This window comes from Hemicordylus capensis, chromosome 6 (genome assembly GCF_027244095.1).
Source record: "Hemicordylus capensis ecotype Gifberg chromosome 6, rHemCap1.1.pri, whole genome shotgun sequence".
Classification (NCBI taxonomy): Eukaryota; Metazoa; Chordata; class Lepidosauria; order Squamata; family Cordylidae; genus Hemicordylus; species Hemicordylus capensis.
In genome coordinates this window covers 53,755,667-53,773,416 of record NC_069662.1, presented here as the reverse complement: position 1 = coordinate 53,773,416, position 17,750 = coordinate 53,755,667, and the positions used below count along the sequence as shown (strand labels likewise).

Here is a 17,750-nt window from a genome sequence, read left to right as displayed (position 1 = left end):
GAGCATACACCAATGTCTTACATATGCTACCAATGGAGCTCTTCATATGCTACCAGTTGAGCTCTTTGGATCATGGCCTTTCATTTTAAGCCTGTCTTGCTTCAGTTTCCTGAGTGGTTCTCTAAGGTACCAGGGGGTAGAGATGTGCACGGAACTGGTTCAGAGACCCTTTATGGGACTCTGAACCCGTCCGAAGAACCAGCAGTTCTGCCAGTTCGATGGTGGAGGGTGTCTAGCTTTAAGAGTGGGGGAGGGTTAGGGTTAAAGACTTCCGGTCATATCCGGTCATATCATATCGCATCAGATACTTCCAGTCATATCCGGAAAACGGGGGCAATGGGGCGGCAGGGAGGTACACTGCCGCCCTGATGGACATTTTTAAAAATGCATGCTGGCAGGGGGAAAGTGGCGGGAGGGGTAAGTGCACCCTCCCCCGCTCTTAAAGCAGCACCCCCGTCGCCTTCAAGCCTCCCTGCCACCGTTCCATGCACATCCCTACCAGGGGGTGCCTTCAGTTCTGGCAGTGGGACTCCCAGGTACCTTCTTCTCTGCATCATTGTGGCCTACCCTCTCCTTTGCCTCAGTGCTATCACTGCTGATGGCCAAAGAGTGGCACTGCCATTCTTTGGCAATTCCCTGTTGATCCCACTTCAACAGAGATCCGATGACCCAGGGAGAGGGCCCAATCATGTTCCACCGGGTCCTAACCAATCCGGACTCTGGCTTGGCTCATCAGTCTGAGCGGTGTTACTTGGCTAAACTGGGAGATGCTCTCAGACTTTCCACCCCACGGAACCTGCTTCTCCACTTTACTATCTGCTTTTCTCCAGGCTGCCAGTCCTGATAGGTTGATTATTTCTAGCCATGCTAACAAGACAATGAAGTGTTTTGTTGCCCTAATGGCACCATTTTCTATGTATATATTTACCAAGTAAAAAGTCCATCTTTGTTTTCTGTTAGTGGTTGTTTGTTTTTAAAGAGAGAATGAGCCAATTAGTTTTTAAGGGGCAACCTGGCTCAAAATTACTAATAAAAGAAAAAGTACATCACACTTAATTGGATTCAGTAAATAGAAATTATCCAAAGTTATTTGGGGCATTCAGCTTGATCCCAAGTGACCTTAACTGGTCAAGAAAACCAAGCCAGCCCTGAGGAACGGGTCGTCTATGGTACAAGAACACCTCATGCTGTGGCTGGGTTCTTCTCTTTCTTCTTCCTACCCTACTCTTCCCACTTACTTTCTGATCACGGTAGAAGGGGTCCAAGTCTTCCAGTGGCACCCCGATGTGTTCTGGAAGAGGGTCCCCATAGATAAGGGGGAGGCCTTTCCCTTGTTCCAGGTCACTGCGGGGCTTGGGCGCATGTTCTTCATCAACAACTTCCTCATGTTCGTGCTTCAACTTCCTGGCCTCCTTCTCAGCCTCCTTCTCTGCAATCCGTTTCTCTATCTCTGCCAGAGACTCACGGGTGAATTGGCGCAGGCAGTCTGGACCAGGTATGTATGGCGGGGCTGCCATCTTTGCATTCTGCTCCTGGACCACTTCTGCCTCGCCTTACTTTGATGAAAAGGCTGCAAGAACAAGGAGAAAAGATGGTTTCGTTTTGTACCAGACTGGCCATGCTCCACTATAAGCCTAATTATGTGATGACTTTGAGTGGATTCAGACAACCATGCCATTTAAAAGCATACCACATGAGAGGTACCAGACAGGGCGGCTCCCCTATGCACTGTGGGGCAGTGGCTACAAGCTCCTCGCTGTGGGTCTCACCCCACCTGTCAGCTGCTGCCACTCCACCCCATCCACTGCTGCCCTCCCGAGATTTTTCCTCTCTTTCCCCTCACCAATCCCATCACCTGGGCCAGAGGCGGGTGCTGATGCTGACCCTCTTCCCCCTTATCAGCCTCACTTTCTGGGCCACACTCTGTTCTCCAGCCCATGCCACTGCTTGCTGTTTCCAGCTTCCAGATGCTTCTAGGCAGCTGCATCCAGCTTCACTCATTAGCTTGCCTGTTTCTCCTCACCACTGCCACTGCTTCAACGTCTCTCTCCCCATGCCACCCCACCCACATCAGGCTTGCCTGTTTTGCCCCCTTCACAGATGGCGGGGGGCAAAGCTGGAGGCAGCTGATTGGTTGTTTCAGTGCCGTCAAGTCAGTGTCGATTCTAATAGCAAGTAGCAGCACAATCCAGAGGAAAGAACTTGCCCTGCAAGATGAGGCCAGCAAGGAGAAGCGTGGGCGGTGTCACTGTCAGGCTCCGGCCTGCGGGTTGAGGTTTGCTTAAAACAACAACAACAAGCACTGAGCCAGCACTGTACCAAGAACTACATGGAAAGTTGGTCATGCCCTACTTGTAGGAATCCAGGAAGGATCTGGTTGGCCATTGTGGGAAACAGAAAGCTGGACTAGATGGACTTTTGGTCCATTGATGCCACTTCCTTAACTCCAGGCCAATCTCCAGGAGACTATTGAAAGCAATTCTGGAAATTTTAATGGCTTGATAATGTGAAAAATTGTGTGTGTGTGTGTGTGTGTGTGTGTGTGTGTGTGTGTGTGTGTGTGTGTGTGTGTGAGAAAAACCATATCTAGGGATAGCTCAGTCAGTGTTAGCAACCCTAGATCCAGCAGGGCTATTTATTTATGACAGATTTATTATTATTATTATTATTATTACATTTATATCCCACTCTTCCTCCAAGGAGCCCAGAGTGGTGTACTACATACTTGAGTTTCTCTTTCACAACAACCCTGTGAAGTAGGCTAGGCTGAGAGAGAAGTGACTGGCCCAGAGTCACCCAGCTAGTTTCATGACTGAATGGGGATTTGAATTCGGGTCTCCCAGGTCCTAGTCCAGCACTCTAACCACTACACCACGCTGGCTCTCATTATATCCTGCTCTTCATTCAAACTCAGAGTGGCTTACAAATAAAACATAAAAGCACAATCAAAACCTTCTTATGGTGTTGGTGGGGAGTGGGGAAGAGAAGGGAACATCTCGGTCTTGCCAAAGTAACAGGGCCAATGGTTCCTGTGCTTTCAGGCAATAGAACTGTCAGCAGTACAGCATCACAAGACAAGAAGTGCTGGCCAGTTGCCTCAGTAACGGGTGCCTTCCCTCTCCCCTCCCCCTCCATTCAGAGGCACTCTTATTCCTGCACTTCCGGGCTGTCGTCCAGGGCCTCCACACACCCTGGAGGCCCCCAAATCCTCTTTAGTCTGTCCCAGGTGGTGTGGTCACTGCGCTGCCAGCCCATGCTGTGCCAGGCAGCCAAGCATGACTGTGACCTGTGCTGGATGGCCAAGAGTGACCTCTGCTTTAGAGATAGAGGGGGGAGTGGGGAAAGAAATATGTGGGATGGGAATATGTTGAGTTGCATGTTGAAATGTTTCTGCTAATGCATATTTGCATAAATATACCTGTTGTAAATTCGTACATTCAATTGCTGTTTGTGCCCTCAAGAACCCACGTGTTAACAGGCGCGGAGCCAGCCGAACAGTGGCCTGTGTCTGGCCCCACCTGGCAACCCCTCTATTGATGCCCTGTGCATGTGATGTCACATACACAAGGGCATGGTTGGGGTTCCGGAGAGCCCCGAGCAAGCTCTTCCTGCATCCATTTCAGGCAGCGCTTGCTGCCTGACCACATTTATTTCTATTTCTGACAGCATTTATTTCTCGCTGGAGGGAGAGAAAGGGAAATAAAGGCTGTCAGGCAGCAAACGCTGCATGAAATGGATGGGTGAAGCGCTCACTTGGGCTCTCTGGAGCCCGAGTGTCGGGTGGGAGAGAGCTTGCTTGGAGCTCTCTGGAGCCTGAGCCACGCCCCTGTGCATATGATGTTATGTTCATGGGGGCTTTCAGTGGCCTTTTTCATTGGTGGCCCAGGTTCTTTGAACCCATTCGCACAATGGTGGCTCCGCCCTTCCATGTTAAAAATACTGCATGTCATGGGGTGTGGGGGGTGTAGGGGAATGATGCTTAACTTGCAGTGGTAGGGGGAGGGCTCCAAAGGCCTTTAAGTCCACACTCCAGAATGACCTAGGTTCATCTCTGCTTCCATTCAGGAGGACAATGAGCATACTTCCTATGCCTTCCAGTGTCACCAAAGCTGAGGGTACAGAAAAGCCCCTCACTAACAGTTTGAATGGAGGCAGGGGAGGGACACATCTCTTTTGCCTGGATGTGTTCTCTCTGCCACCCGACATCCATCTCCACTCAATGGGCAAACACATTCACCCCCTGTTGAGCCTGTGGGGAGGGGAGTGTCCAAAAGTGGGTGGCCACTCTTTGTGGGAAGATAAAATGTCTGTGAAAAGTCCCCCTCCTTCCATTTTGGCTCAGCTCTTGATTAATATATTATAGAAATTGAATAAATAAATAAATATTTGGGGCTTTTTAAGTTAGGGGGGAAAGACAACTGAGAAGGGACATTGTAGGAGTTTATAAATGTATGCATGGTACAAAGAAAGTAAATAGAGAAGAATTTTTCTCCCTCTCTCATAACTTGAGGTCATCCAATGAAATGGATAGGCAAGGCAGAGGTTCAGACATACAAAAGAAAGTGGCCAACATGATGTGCAACACAACACTCACATTGCCCATTGTTTGGCACTGCTACACACACGCAGGCCTGGCAGAGCTGTGCAAGCAAGCAACAGCATAACTACTTAAAATTGCATATCCACAGTTGTGCAGTACTACTTCCATGGGGAATAATAGAAGTAGCTCTGTGCAGCTGCAAGTGTGTCAATTTAAGTAGGTGCGCAACTGCCCACTTGGGGCAACATCGGCATTGTGTTGTGCATCATATCAACCAATATTTCCTCACACAGTGTAGACACTTGCTGGAGAGAAAAAGGTTTGACCAATAATATGGCATCCTACCCATCTATGCACAAAATATATTATACAAGCCGACCCCGCACAGAGCATCTGTGTGCTCTTTGGGGCCAGCTACCTCTCTCTCTACACCCCCCCGTCTCCGGCGGGGCCGAGTGCGGCGGCGGCTGCCAGTGGGCCAAGTCCCATGGCTGCCCCGCTAGCGGGCCGAGTCCTGCCGCCGCCACCGTGCTGCCGGGCCAGGCCACCCCCGCCGCTGCTGCACCACCACCACCACACTGTTGGGCCGCCTCACATCTGCGACCGGGCTGGGGCCCACCGCCGCGGCCTGGCCCGCTACCCCCACCTCACATCTGCGGCCTGGCCCGCCGCAGCGGCAATCAGCTGGGCTGCCGGGACTCACGTTCGAAAGGCACACCCAGGAGAATTATATATCTAGATGTAAATATACGATATGTACAAAATGTATATATGGAAGCTGTTAAAAATTAAAACCGTGATCTCTCCAGTAGGAACTATACATAGAAATGTATAGGAACTATACATAGAAATAAAAATATTTCTATACATAGAAATATATGGAAATATCCATAGCTTCCCAATAATTTTTTGGGGGGGTAGGGTGGGATTCATCACATATTTGTACAGCATCTAGCAATTTTAGGAGTTTATTATTATAAATTAATAATAAAATGGTACATGGGAGGAAGTGGGGGGTGGGTTGAGCTAATTGCCACTAATCACATCAGCCAATAAATTACTGAGAGTTAGTGCTGCCACCGTCCTTACAAAAAATGACAAATCAAAATAACATTTACATCAGGCAGGATGGAGAGCAGACCCCAAAAAATTCTCATGTAAAAAATACTAGTGTCTAGAAATTGATGTCCCTGCCTCAGGAGTGAGGAATGAAATTAGCCCTTTTCAGGCATTATCCTAAGAATCACTGTAGGTGCATACAGCAGCGTGCAAATGGGTCAGAGGTCCCGCCCCTGACCTGTCAGTCACTCTTGCACCCCACCACCCCCACTTAGAGCAGGGTTTGTGTGAGATGGGAAGTGCCCTAACCGTGATGGTGGAGGCTTCTGTGACTGTGAAGCTGGGGCAATCCAGCCTCACAGTCACAGAAGGACCATTACAGATAGGGCACTTCAACATTTTGGAGGCAGAACTTGCACCGCTATACATGGCTACAGCGTCAGCAGCACTTTAAGAGAACATCTGAAGAGGGCTGTAATATTAACGTGCAGCATGTATATGGTATGTTTCAAAAGTTCAACACAAGTATCTCAGTATCCTTCCAAACAGTCCTCTAAAACAGGCCTATGGTGAATGTATTATTATAATGCTGTATTATAATGGTGAATATGCTGTATTATTATGGTGACAGCCAACAGCCTGGATGGCTTTAAGAGGGGTTTGGATGACTTCATGGAGGAGAGGTCTCTTCATGGAGTGCTATAGGCCACCTCCAGCCTCAAAGGCAGGATGCGTCTGAGTACGGGTTGCAGGAGAGTAACAGCAGGAGAGAGGGCATGCCCTCAACTCCTGCCTGAAGGCTTCCAGCGGCATCTGGTGGGTCACTGTGTGAAACAGGATGCTGGACTAGATGGGCCTTGGGCCTGATCCAGCGGGGCTGTTCTTATGTTCTCATATTTGCAGATGTGAGACTGAGGTAGGATAAACAGTGGTTTTCCTAAGACAACCTATGGAGTTTATAGCTGAGCTTAGAACCAGGGACCTCACAGCTCACATGCTTAGCTACTATGCTACCCCAGTTCTCATGCAGACTGTGCACAGGAATAAGTAACTGCTTTTCTTTTGTGCAATAAAACATCATTCACGAAGGGATCTCAGCCTCAGTCCCCTATTAATAAAATGAAAATAACAGTGACCTACTTCACAGGGATGGTGGAAAGGTGAACTCAGTAAAGGCCATAAATATCTTTGAATACGTAAAAGCCATATATTCATTTCTTTAAATTTTTTATCAATCATCTTTCTACTTTCTCAAGCACCCAAGCAATCTAGAAAGCACAAAGAGTCTAGAATACGTTGTAGCAAGGGTTGGAAGCAACAGTGTAAGGGACCTAATTGTCCCTCCTTTGGATTTGCCAAAGTTGGCCACTATCACAGCAACTCCCAACGGGATCCAGTCTCCCACGTGCAGCCTTCAGTGCAGTTTTCAGCTTGACTGTTTCTTCAGCTGCCGTGGGCCATCACAGAAGGAGTTGGATTTCAGCAACAAGATGACTCAGGCCATTCCTCTCAAGGAAGAGGAGGGAGGGACGGAGGGAGGAAGAAGCACTTATGATGGAAGCCAGGCTGAGGCCCACCGTCACGCCCCTGCTTGCCACATCTGCCACACACACAGCACAGGCCTCTCCTTTGCTCACATTCCATCCAACATCCTTCCCCATGCAGGTGCTCACTGACCTCTACTCTGTGGACTGAAATCCACTGGGCCAATTACAAATTAATCTCTCCTCCTGGCTAGATTAGCTGCTAATTAAATTGATTCCACCACGATCAGAAACCTCCTGGGCTCAGACAGTGCCCCATCCACAACTGGCCTCCATTTCTAGCCTTTAGATATACAGGAGTCACCTTGTTCAATCCCACACCCATCAGCAAACAGGATCAAGCACAGAGAGCTGCATATACAGACACTGAGAAAAATGAAATCCATAAGAGCATATGACTGGGGAGAGGAGCAGAGAGGGAGGCTGTTCTTCATATTTGGATTCTTCAGGATTCTAGAAGGTGTCCTGGTTCCTCCTTCCCCCACTAGGTCCAGATGATAACACCTCGGGGGGGAAATACCAGCCATATCCTGTGGGAAAGCTCACTCACTTGTGTCTCCAGGGGCATACATTTGTCTGCTTATGGCATACTGTGGTCTGGATTAGATAGGGCTGGGGAGTGGATGGTGATCACTTGTAGAAGGAAGCTGGACTAAAACTGTTCTTTTAAAAAAAATCCTAACTTTACATATACTCTGATGCGGTCTGCTCTAGCAGTGACTAATTAAGAAAGAGAGGTTGGTCAAATGAAACATTCAACTCAGTATGCAGCAGCTGTTGAAAAAGGAGAGCTATGTTAGGGATTTATATGGAAAGGGCTGAAAATAAAACTGATAGTATTGGAATGCCCTTATACAAAATGATCGAGCAGCCACACTTAGAAAACTATGTACAGTTCTAATGGCAACATCTCGAACAAGTTGTTCTGGTAAGAACTAATCTGCCTACTTTCCTTTCACTATAATCCTAATTGATAATTACCATTCTCACAAGTTAGCCCATTTCAGCCTTCATCGTTCACATGTCTGCCATATTGAATTGGGGTGGATGAGATGATTACAAGCTACACCATTGAGGTGTCCCTATGTGTCACTTACTACAACTGTACCAAATTTGGTTCAAATTGGTTAGGCGATCCACAAGTTAGCCCACTTGTGCCCCAACTGCTCACACATCCACCATCTTGAATCAGGGTAGATGACATAATCACAAACCATGCCCTTGAGCCGTCCCTATGTGTTCCTACAGCAGTATCAAATTTTGTTCAGATTGGTTCAGCGGATCACAAGTTGGCCCACTTGCACTTCAAACATTCATGCATCCACCATCTTGAACATCATTACAAAATATGCCATTAAGGTGTCCCTATGTGTCACTCACTACAACTGTACCAAATTTGGTTAATTCATTTAGTGGGTCCACAAATTAGCCCATTTGCACCTCAAATGTCGATGTGTCAGCAATCTTGAATTGGGGTGAATGACATCATCACAAATGACATTGTTGAGGTGTCCCTGTGTGTCCCTAAGACATATTGGTCCCAGCATTGTGAAGGTGATAGGGGGAGGGGACACACACACGGACTCACACAATGCCAGGTGATCTCATAAGCTTACTTTCCTTAAGGAAAGTAGGCTAAAAAGGCAACCACAGGGAGATCATAGAGGTTTATAAAACCATGCACAGTATGGAGGAAGTTTTTCTCCCTTCTTGTAACACCTCAAGAGATTGAAGTATCTCCATATAGATACCTTTAAAAAATGAGATAACTAAACTGATAGGAAGGAGGTTCCGCATAGACAAGGGAAAGTATTTATTCACATAACACATAACTCATTTTGCTACATGGACTGTGGTGATGGCTGCTCACTTAGATGGATTTAAAAGAGGCCTAAAAACAAATCCATGGAGGAGAGTCCATCACTATTACCTATCATTGCACTGAAGAACCTCCATGTTCAAAAGCAGTATAACCCTGAATACTAGTTGCTGTGGAGAGCAACAGCAGGGAAGCTATTGTTTTCATCACCTATTTGTGGACTTCCCAGTGGTTGGCCACTGTGAGAAATTGCATACTAGACTTGATGGACCTTTGGAGCACTTCTGTTCTAGCTCTATGTTTTTATAGAATTCCCATTCAGACTGTTTCAAGCATGTCTGTCCAACCATTTCTTGAAAACTACCAACTGGTCAATTCTCATCTCTGTTTACTTGAGGAATTTTTGGACATTTCTTTTGATCAGCATGGGTGATAAGATTCATGCTGAACGGACTTCTGAAAGATTGTGTGTGACTGTTTCCCCAGAGGGGTTCTTACCTATGGGCCTGTTCCAATGAACAAAACCCTCTACAATAGGGATGTGTGCCTGAATCATTTCGGCTCCCTGCAGCCAAAACGTTTTGGTATGGGGCAAAGGGGTTCCCTTAAGAGGAGGCAGGCAGGTCCTACCTGCGAGCCTCCATCACCCCATTGCGGCGCTGTACTCTATAAAGGTTTGCCATGAAAGCAGCAGCCTGTGCTGATGTCTCCTTTAAGGCTCCCGCCGCAGCGACAGGATACTGCTCCCAGCATCCCTTGCATGGCATCGGCAGGCAAATGGCATCGACACATGCATCAACACCATTGCGATGGGGCACAGAGGCTTGCAGGAGAGGCAGGTAGGACCTGCCTGCCTCCTCTTTAGGGAACCCCTCCCCACCCTCTAGGATGTCCCCAAAGTATTTTGTGCACATCCCTGCTCTACAATGGATAATGTAGTACGTGTAACAGGGCAATTCCGATGAACACCCCTCACATGCAATTAGAGGATGTGCCAGAAATGCATCAGCGCATCCTTTAGCGACATTGGGATAGGCATGTTCTCACCGTGGCCCTGACATTATTGCATGTAGGGGTCCATGTGCATCTGAACTAGCCCTATACCATTTTTAAAGCAATATTTTGATTGTTATCTTTTTAAAGGAATATATATATATATATATATATATATATATATATATATATATATATATATATATACACACACACACACACACACACACACACCAAACAGCACACACACCTCCGACTGGATGTAATGGACATGAAATCAGTAGAAGCATCACCATTCAAAAGTCAGTTCTCTAGATCAAACTTAACGTGCCGGAATTTGGGCAGAATGGATCCATGCTATGCTGAGTCTGATGGGTCTCTAGGGTCTTCAAATTCATAACATAACACATGTACTCATCTACTGCCTGCCTGCTTTGGAATATAAGGGGACAGGAAAGGTTAAAATGCGACTTGGGCATGCTGTGAGACAGCCATAGAGAAGCTAGGGGAATCAATGGGATCAGAAAGTCAGAACCAGTGTTCCCTCTAACAAGGATTCCCAGATTGTTGTGGACTACAACTCCCATAATACCAAGCATAAGAACATAAGAAAAGCCCTGCTGGTTCAGGCTCAAGGCCCATCTAGTCAAGCAATCTGTTTCACACAGCGACCCACCAGATGCCGCTGGAAGCCTATGGGCAGGAGTTGATGGCTTGCCCTCCCTCCTGCTGTTACTCCCCTGAAACTGGTACTCAGAGGCATCCTGCCTTTGAGGCTGGAGGTGGCCTACAGCCCTCCAACTAGTAGCCAATGATAGACATCTCCTCCATGAAGTTATCCAAACCCCTCTTAAAGCCATCCAGGCTGTTGGCTGTCACCACATCTTGTGGCAGAGAATTCCACAAGTTGATTATGCGTTTTGTGAAAAAGTACTTCCATTTGTTGGTCCTAAATTTCCTGGCAATCAATTTCATGGGATGAGCCCTGGTTCTAATGTTATGTGAGAGGGAGAAGAATTTTTCTCTATCCATTTTCTCCACACCATGCATGATTTTATAGACCTCTATCATATCTCCCCGCAGTCGGTTTTTTTCTAAACTAAATAGCCCCCAGTGTTGTAGCCTTGCCTCATAAGAAAGGTGCTCTAGGCCCCTGATCATCTTGGTTGCCCTCTTCTGCACCCTTTCCAGTTCTACAATGTCCTTTTTTAGATGTCGTGACCAGAAATGTACGCAGTACTCCAGGTGTGGCCACACCAAAGTTTTGTATAAGGGCATTATAATATTAGCAGTTTTATTTTCAGTCCCCTTCCTAATGATCCCAGCATGGAATTGGCCTTTTTCACAACTGCCACACATTGAGTCGACACTTTCAATGAGCTGTCCCAAAATCCCTCTCATGGTCAGTCACCGACAGCTCAGATCCCATCAACGTATACTAGAAGTTGGGGGTTTTCGTCCCAATGTGCATCACTTTACACTTGCCAACACTGGACCCCATTTGCCATTTTGTCACCCACTCATCCAGTCTGGAGAGATCCTTCTGGAGCTCTTCACAATTGGTTTTGGAATTCACTATCCAAAAGAGTTTGGTATCGTCTGCAAATTTGGCCACCTCACTGCTTACCCCTTCTTCTAGATCATTTATGAAGAAATTAAAAAGCACTGGTCCCAGTACAGATCCCTGAGGGACCACACTTCTTACTTCCCTCCATTGTGAAAAGCCATTGCAGCTGGGGATTCTGGGAGTTGTAGTCAACAACATCTGGGAATCCCTGTTAGAGGGAACACTGGTCAGAACAAAAAAGCAGTCTGCTGAAATGGCAATAAGAAGGGGGGGCCCTGAGAAAGTCCCTCTCCTGGGAGGTCAGGTAGCCCAAGGGTACAGAGGGGAAAGATTAAAGAGCAACCCCTCTCTTACATTTCTTTGGGGGGGGGAGACACTCTTTGGGATAATGATATGGGTTATTAGGTTTGGAAGATCGAATTGAATTGTTTATTTCGATCGTTGATCAGAATTCCCAATAAAGAAAAGCAAAAGAAAAATATCACTGTAAATCCATAATTCAGTTAAAGATTTAACTAATAGTAATATCACAATTAAAACTATACATTAAACTGATACGAGCTTCCGGTGGACTTTCCAAGCTTTTAAACAAAACATGGCAACATTTAAAGAAATTTTATCAGATATATCAGTTAAAAGCAAATTAAGATATAAATTATCTGAATGGCCTGGAAATTCTTTTATGAGGGGTAACGAATAGAAATCTCGAATGTCCCTATAAAAATTACAATATAGAAGTTTAGTTTGGAAGATCAGTAAAGTGAGGGGGGACTCCTCAAATGCTTAGGAGGAATCTGCACCCCTGCAGTCCATCTTCATTGGCATTTCTGCAGATTGTTAACAGCCTTTTGTTCTGCCATGCTTTTGATTTGGTTGGATTTGCTCCCTTTATGGTTTTCTGCCTTGTGGTTTAGGATTCTTGGCTGCTAACTCTTGGTTCATTGTTTTTGTTTCTTTTAAAGATGTTTTGATTTGGTGATTTCTTGATCAACTGTATGTTGTTTTAACTGATTTTGCCATGAGGTGTCTTGGGGGCTTGTTAGGGCCTCAAGGCAGGATACAAATATATGTAGTAAATTAATCAATCAGCAGGCCCAACCCCTGCCCGAAACACAGGATATCCTATTTCATAACTGCTTTCAACGTTCCATGGTTGACCCTTTCAACATTGCGTGACTAACATTGAAGGATAGAAGCCAGCAGGCAGCAGCCTTCTTTGAACCTATTTTAAATACATACTGGAAAGATTGTTCTGATAAGAGTCATTGTGGCTAAAGTGGGTTTTTCAAGGCAAATACATAAATAAATGAAGTTAGACACAGCCCACAAACACTTCTAGGTTGTGCGGCAATGGCCATGTTCGTATTCTCTCTCAGATAGCTGAACTGTTGGCTTTCAGTCTTGTCAATTGTTTCGACCTGAGTCATTCTGCTCTTCCTTCAGCTTTTGCTATTTACAGTCAGGTCTTGGAAGCCTCTCTGTTCCATGCAGCTCCTTAGCTGAAGTTGGGATATACTTATTTACCTCCAAATATTGGCTAGCTAGAGTCTTGTGGCAACTCGCCCCACTCTCTCCATCTCAGCCAGGTTTTCCTGGCCTTAATTGGATCCAGACTTCAAGCTGCTCCCTTTCAGAGACAGGGATCACCTCTGGAAAACCACATCAATAGCCTTAAGATGTTTCCCAATGCCAACATAACAACAGATTTAAATTCTTATCATTAGCATTAATGGTTATAATTGACTGTGAATGATCTAGCTTCTTTTCTCAGGCGGGGCCTTTAATTACATGTCCCCTCTCAATATTTTGTTTCTTTATTACAAAATAATGCAGGGTTTTTTTGCAATTAAAAGGTAAGGACACAAAATACTGAAAGAAAGCCAGAAATTCACACACACACTCACTCACTCACTCATAGGAACTGACTAATCAAGGGGCAATTCCTCAGTATTGCTGCACTGAACAGGAAACACTTTGAGGCAGCGACAGCTCCTTCATGAGGGAAAGTGAGGAAACTGCCTCGGGTGGCACCTCCACAAGGGGTGGTGAGTACAGGAATCCAGCCCTGCCCCCCATCTCCCCAGGCGTCAGCTCATCGGTCTGCTGTCCCACTGCCTTTCTCCATCACTGCTGTGATGTGTTTTAAGCTTCAGGTTGGGCAGCAAGTTCTCTTTTAACCATCCAACCTGAAGCTCAAAATGTGTCCTAGCAGAGATGAGGAACAGCGGGGGTGGGGGGTGCATGAGAGGGTAGTGCTGCCCTTTGGATCTCCCATGGGGATGTGCTATAAGCTTCAGTTTGGGTGGTGAAAAAAGAGGCTACCAAATGAAGCTTAATACAGTTAAGAAGTGGGGAAGGGTGGGTATATGTGCGAGAGGTCAGCCCTGCCCTCTCATGCACTCCTGACCATTCCCATCCCGGCAGAGATGCATTTTTTAAGCTTCAAATTGGGTGGTGAACTCTCTCTTCGCCACCCAAGCTGAAGCTTAAACCATGTCCCCACCAGTGTGAAACCACTGGGAGAGATCATCAGGAGATTTGGTGCAGGGTGTTATCAGTATGCTGGTGACACCCAAATCTTTTTCTCTATGTCAACATCATCAAGAGAAGACATAACCTTCATAAATGCCTGCCTGGAGGTGGTGATTAGGGGTGTGCATAAAACCAGCTGGCCGGGTTCGGTTCGAGTCTGGACCAGACTCAAACCTGACCGGACCAGTTCGATCCGGCACCCCTTCGAATCCCCCCCCCACGGTCCGGTTCAGTCCGGGGGCTGTTCGTGAATTTTTAAAATTATTATTGTTAATTACCTTCAGCCCCTTCGAGGGGCTTCCTATAGGCCACGGGGGGGGGGGGGTGTCCACGAAGGTTCCCCTCCCCCCACCAGCCTCTCACATCACCACCACGGGCCATTCGGAGCCTCCATAGATTGGTGCAGCGGCCATATTGGAGGCTGCTGCGCATGCACAAATGGCCTCTGTGAGGCCTGGCATGGCCCAGGGCCTCACAGAGACCATTTGCACATGCGCGGCGGCCATTTTTGGGCCACCGCACATGCACCAATGGTTTCTGTGAGGCCCTGGGCCATTCCAGGCCTCACTGAAGCCATTTGCGAATACACGGCAGCCTCCAAAATGGCCACCGCACAGATCTACAGAGGCCCGAATGGGCCAGAAAAGAGACTCTGGATGGGCCATGAGAGGCTGGGGGCAGGAGGGGGAAACCTCACAGACACACACACCCTTGGCCTACAGGAAGCCCCCCAAAGGGGCTGAAGTTAAAGAAATTTTTTTTAAAAATTAAAAATTGCAGACTTGCACAGAGGTTGGTACCAGTCCGGACAGAACCGGGAGGGGTTCAGTTCGACCCCAAACCACCGAACCGAACCACCGAACCCCCTAGTTCTGCACATCCCTAGTGGTGATCGGCTGGATGAGGGATAACAAGCTGAGACTGAATCCAGATAAGACGGAGGTACTTATTGTGCAGGGTTGGAACTCGGGAGATGATTTTGATCTGCCAGTTCTGGATGGGGTCACACTTCCCCAGAAGCAACAGGTACGTAGTCTGGGGGTGCTTCTGGATGCAAACTTCTCCCTGGTATCCCAGGCTGAGGCAGTGGCCAGAAGTGCCTTCTATCAGCTTTGTTTGATACACCAGCTGCGTTAATTTCATGAGATAAATGACCTCAGAACAGTAGTACATCTGCTGGTCACCTCCAGACTTGACTACTGCAATGCGCTCTGTGTGAGGCTTCCTTTGTACATAGTCTGGCAACTGCAGTTGGTCCAGAATGCGGCAGCCAGGTTGGTATCTGGGTCATCTCGGAGAGACCATATCACTTCTATCTTAAAAGATCTACACTGGCTGCCGATAGGTTTCTGGGCAAAATACAAGGTCTTGGTTATAATCTATAAAACCCTAAACAACTTAGGCCAAGGGTATTTAAGAGAATGACTTCTTCACTATGAGCCCCACCACCCATTGAGATAATCAGGAGAGGTTCGTCTGCCGAGGTTTGGCTTCTTTGGTGGCTATTCAGGGATGGGCCTTCTCCGTTGCTGCCCCAAGGCTTTGCAACACGATCCTTGCTGAAATAAGAGCTCCCCATCTCTTACAACTTTTTAAAAGGTGGTCACGACACATTTGTTCACCCAGGCTTTTAATTAGATACTGTTTTAATAGTTTGATGGTTTTTAATAGTTGTAATGTTATCTTAAATCTTAAATTATTGTAATGTTTTAACCTTTTTACTTGTTGTATTGTTTTGTTGTAAACTGCCCAGAGACTTGCATTTTCGGTGGTATACAAATATGTTAAATACATAAATAAAATATGTGGGGAAGGTAAGATGCTCTAGATTTCCCCACTGCCCACCCGCAAGCCCACTCATGGGGTCGTGAGAAAGGGATCATGGTCTGCTTTGCTCAACTAGGTCTGAAACATGACTTGCTATTCTCACTATGGGTAGTGTGGCTTTTCCTCGTCACTGTATAACTACAACCAGGCAGGTCCTGGTTGCCTAGTTATCCAGGGTAAAGCTGGTCGAAATGTGAATGCACACCCTGCATTCTGGAGGAGATGTGAACTAAGAGCTGGGTGTGAAAAACACCCAGGCATAACTCATGTTAAACACTGGCTTCAGTTGAAGCTTGGAAACACAGATTTCACCCACCCCTAAAATTGTCCCTGTAAGTAACCCAATGCCACTTGGCTGAATCAATTTCCTTTTGTGGTTTTGATGGCAGACATTATTCCTTCAAACTTCCTGTTCTGTAACCTGCACAGAGAACTTCCCTCCGCTTTCTGGGATTAAGTGACGCCACGAAGGAAGCCGGCTTTGCTGCTTAGCTGCTGAGAATTTTATCCTGAAGGTGAAACAAGAGCCTGTATTAAAATGCTCATCCGGAACACTAGTTTTAAAAGCAACAGTGGGGTATAACCCAGCTGGTCTTGATGTCTCCTGCTTTTAGAACAAATTGTACTCAGATGTGTACATGACAGAAGAAAATTAAGACTGCAATCCTTAAAATGCTTACTTGGGAAGTAAACTGTACTGATACCCATGAGACTTACTTCTGAGTAAGTGGGCATAGAACTTGACAAAGACAGATTTCTTCCCATCCTTTTCACCCCAATTTCTCACACCTAGCAAATCTCAGTTATTAAATCTGAAACCAAATGCAAACTATGACAAACTGTCCTTTCTGAAAATTACTAGGAATCTGGGGGCAAACCAATGTTATACAACAACACACACACACACACACACACACACACCACTGATAATCTGTTGTGATGGCTGTCAGATAGAACACAACCATTAGTGAAATGCTTGTCATTATATGTTGTGAGCAGAGGTGCTCTTACCCCTGGACTTTCAGGCTGAAGTCCAGGGCCTCCACAGCCCATGGGGGCCCCTAAATCCTCTTTAGTCTGTCCCAGGTGGTGTGGTCACCCAGATGAACTTTATTTATTTATTTGATTGATTGATTGATTGATTTCTAATTATTTATGATGCTTAATTTGCAGGAGAGGAGGCAGGCATGGAGAGTGGCTGGTAGTGGCCCGTGTCCAGCTACCACAGCCCCCTGGCCCCAACCCCCACATCTGACATCAGATGCAGGGGCATGGTCTCCCTTGCGGCCCCGTTTGGAAGGGAGATCAGCCTCACTGCATGGGCAGAAAGGCCAGGGGTGGCTCTCCCTGCCTTTAAAAAGCAGGGAGATTCACTCCGGCCATTAGGCGTGTGTCCGAACCGGTCCGGCGGCCATTCTATAGAATGGCCGAACTGCCGGACCGGTTCTGCCCTGGTTGGTCCGGTCCGGGTGGGGGGGTATTGCTTTAAGGGCGGGGAGGGCTTGTTTACCCCTCCCGCGCCTCTTTGCCCCCGCCAGTGGCCGTAATTTACTGTAAAATTGGGGCGCTGGAAACCAGCCGCCCCAGCCGCCGCCGCTTCCGCCGCCCCCCCCCGCGAGCAAATTAGAGGGGAAAAAGGCTACTGCCTACAAGGAAGGGCTACTGCCGCCCTGCCGCCGCCACCCGCCACCCCCCCACGAGTGCTCACCAAGTTAGAAGACTTTAGAGAGGAGCTCGCGAACAGAGCTCCTCTCTTATCGAAGCCTCCGGCCCAACTGGGGCCTTGGGCGCGTGCGCACGCGCGCTAGAGCTCTTCTTCCACTAGAGCTTTTGCCGGAGGCCCGGTCTACCCGCCGGGAGGAAGCTGGG

At 47.2% G+C, this 17,750-nt stretch overlaps 1 protein-coding gene across 7 annotated transcripts in view; it reads right to left on the bottom strand.

Annotated features, from left to right (window-relative positions):
- The window catches only part of SCN4A (sodium voltage-gated channel alpha subunit 4), a 121,987-nt gene that overhangs the window by 92,925 nt on the left and 11,312 nt on the right, over positions 1–17,750 (bottom strand). For 2 of the 7 annotated variants that reach the window (XR_008310555.1, XM_053266424.1), the window contains exons 1-3: positions 17,590–17,675; positions 16,303–16,390; positions 1,239–1,570 (exon numbers count right to left, since the gene is read on the bottom strand). Coding sequence is in view for 6 of the 7 variants with exons in the window: in XM_053266424.1 (XP_053122399.1) it covers positions 1,239–1,517 (279 nt within the window). In the remaining variant the exon portion in view is untranslated. Of the gene's footprint in view, positions 1–1,238; positions 1,571–2,952; positions 3,085–16,302; positions 16,391–17,589; positions 17,676–17,750 lie in introns of those variants that run through there. The other 5 variants (XM_053266425.1, XM_053266429.1, XM_053266427.1 and 2 more) reach the window with 4 other exon arrangements.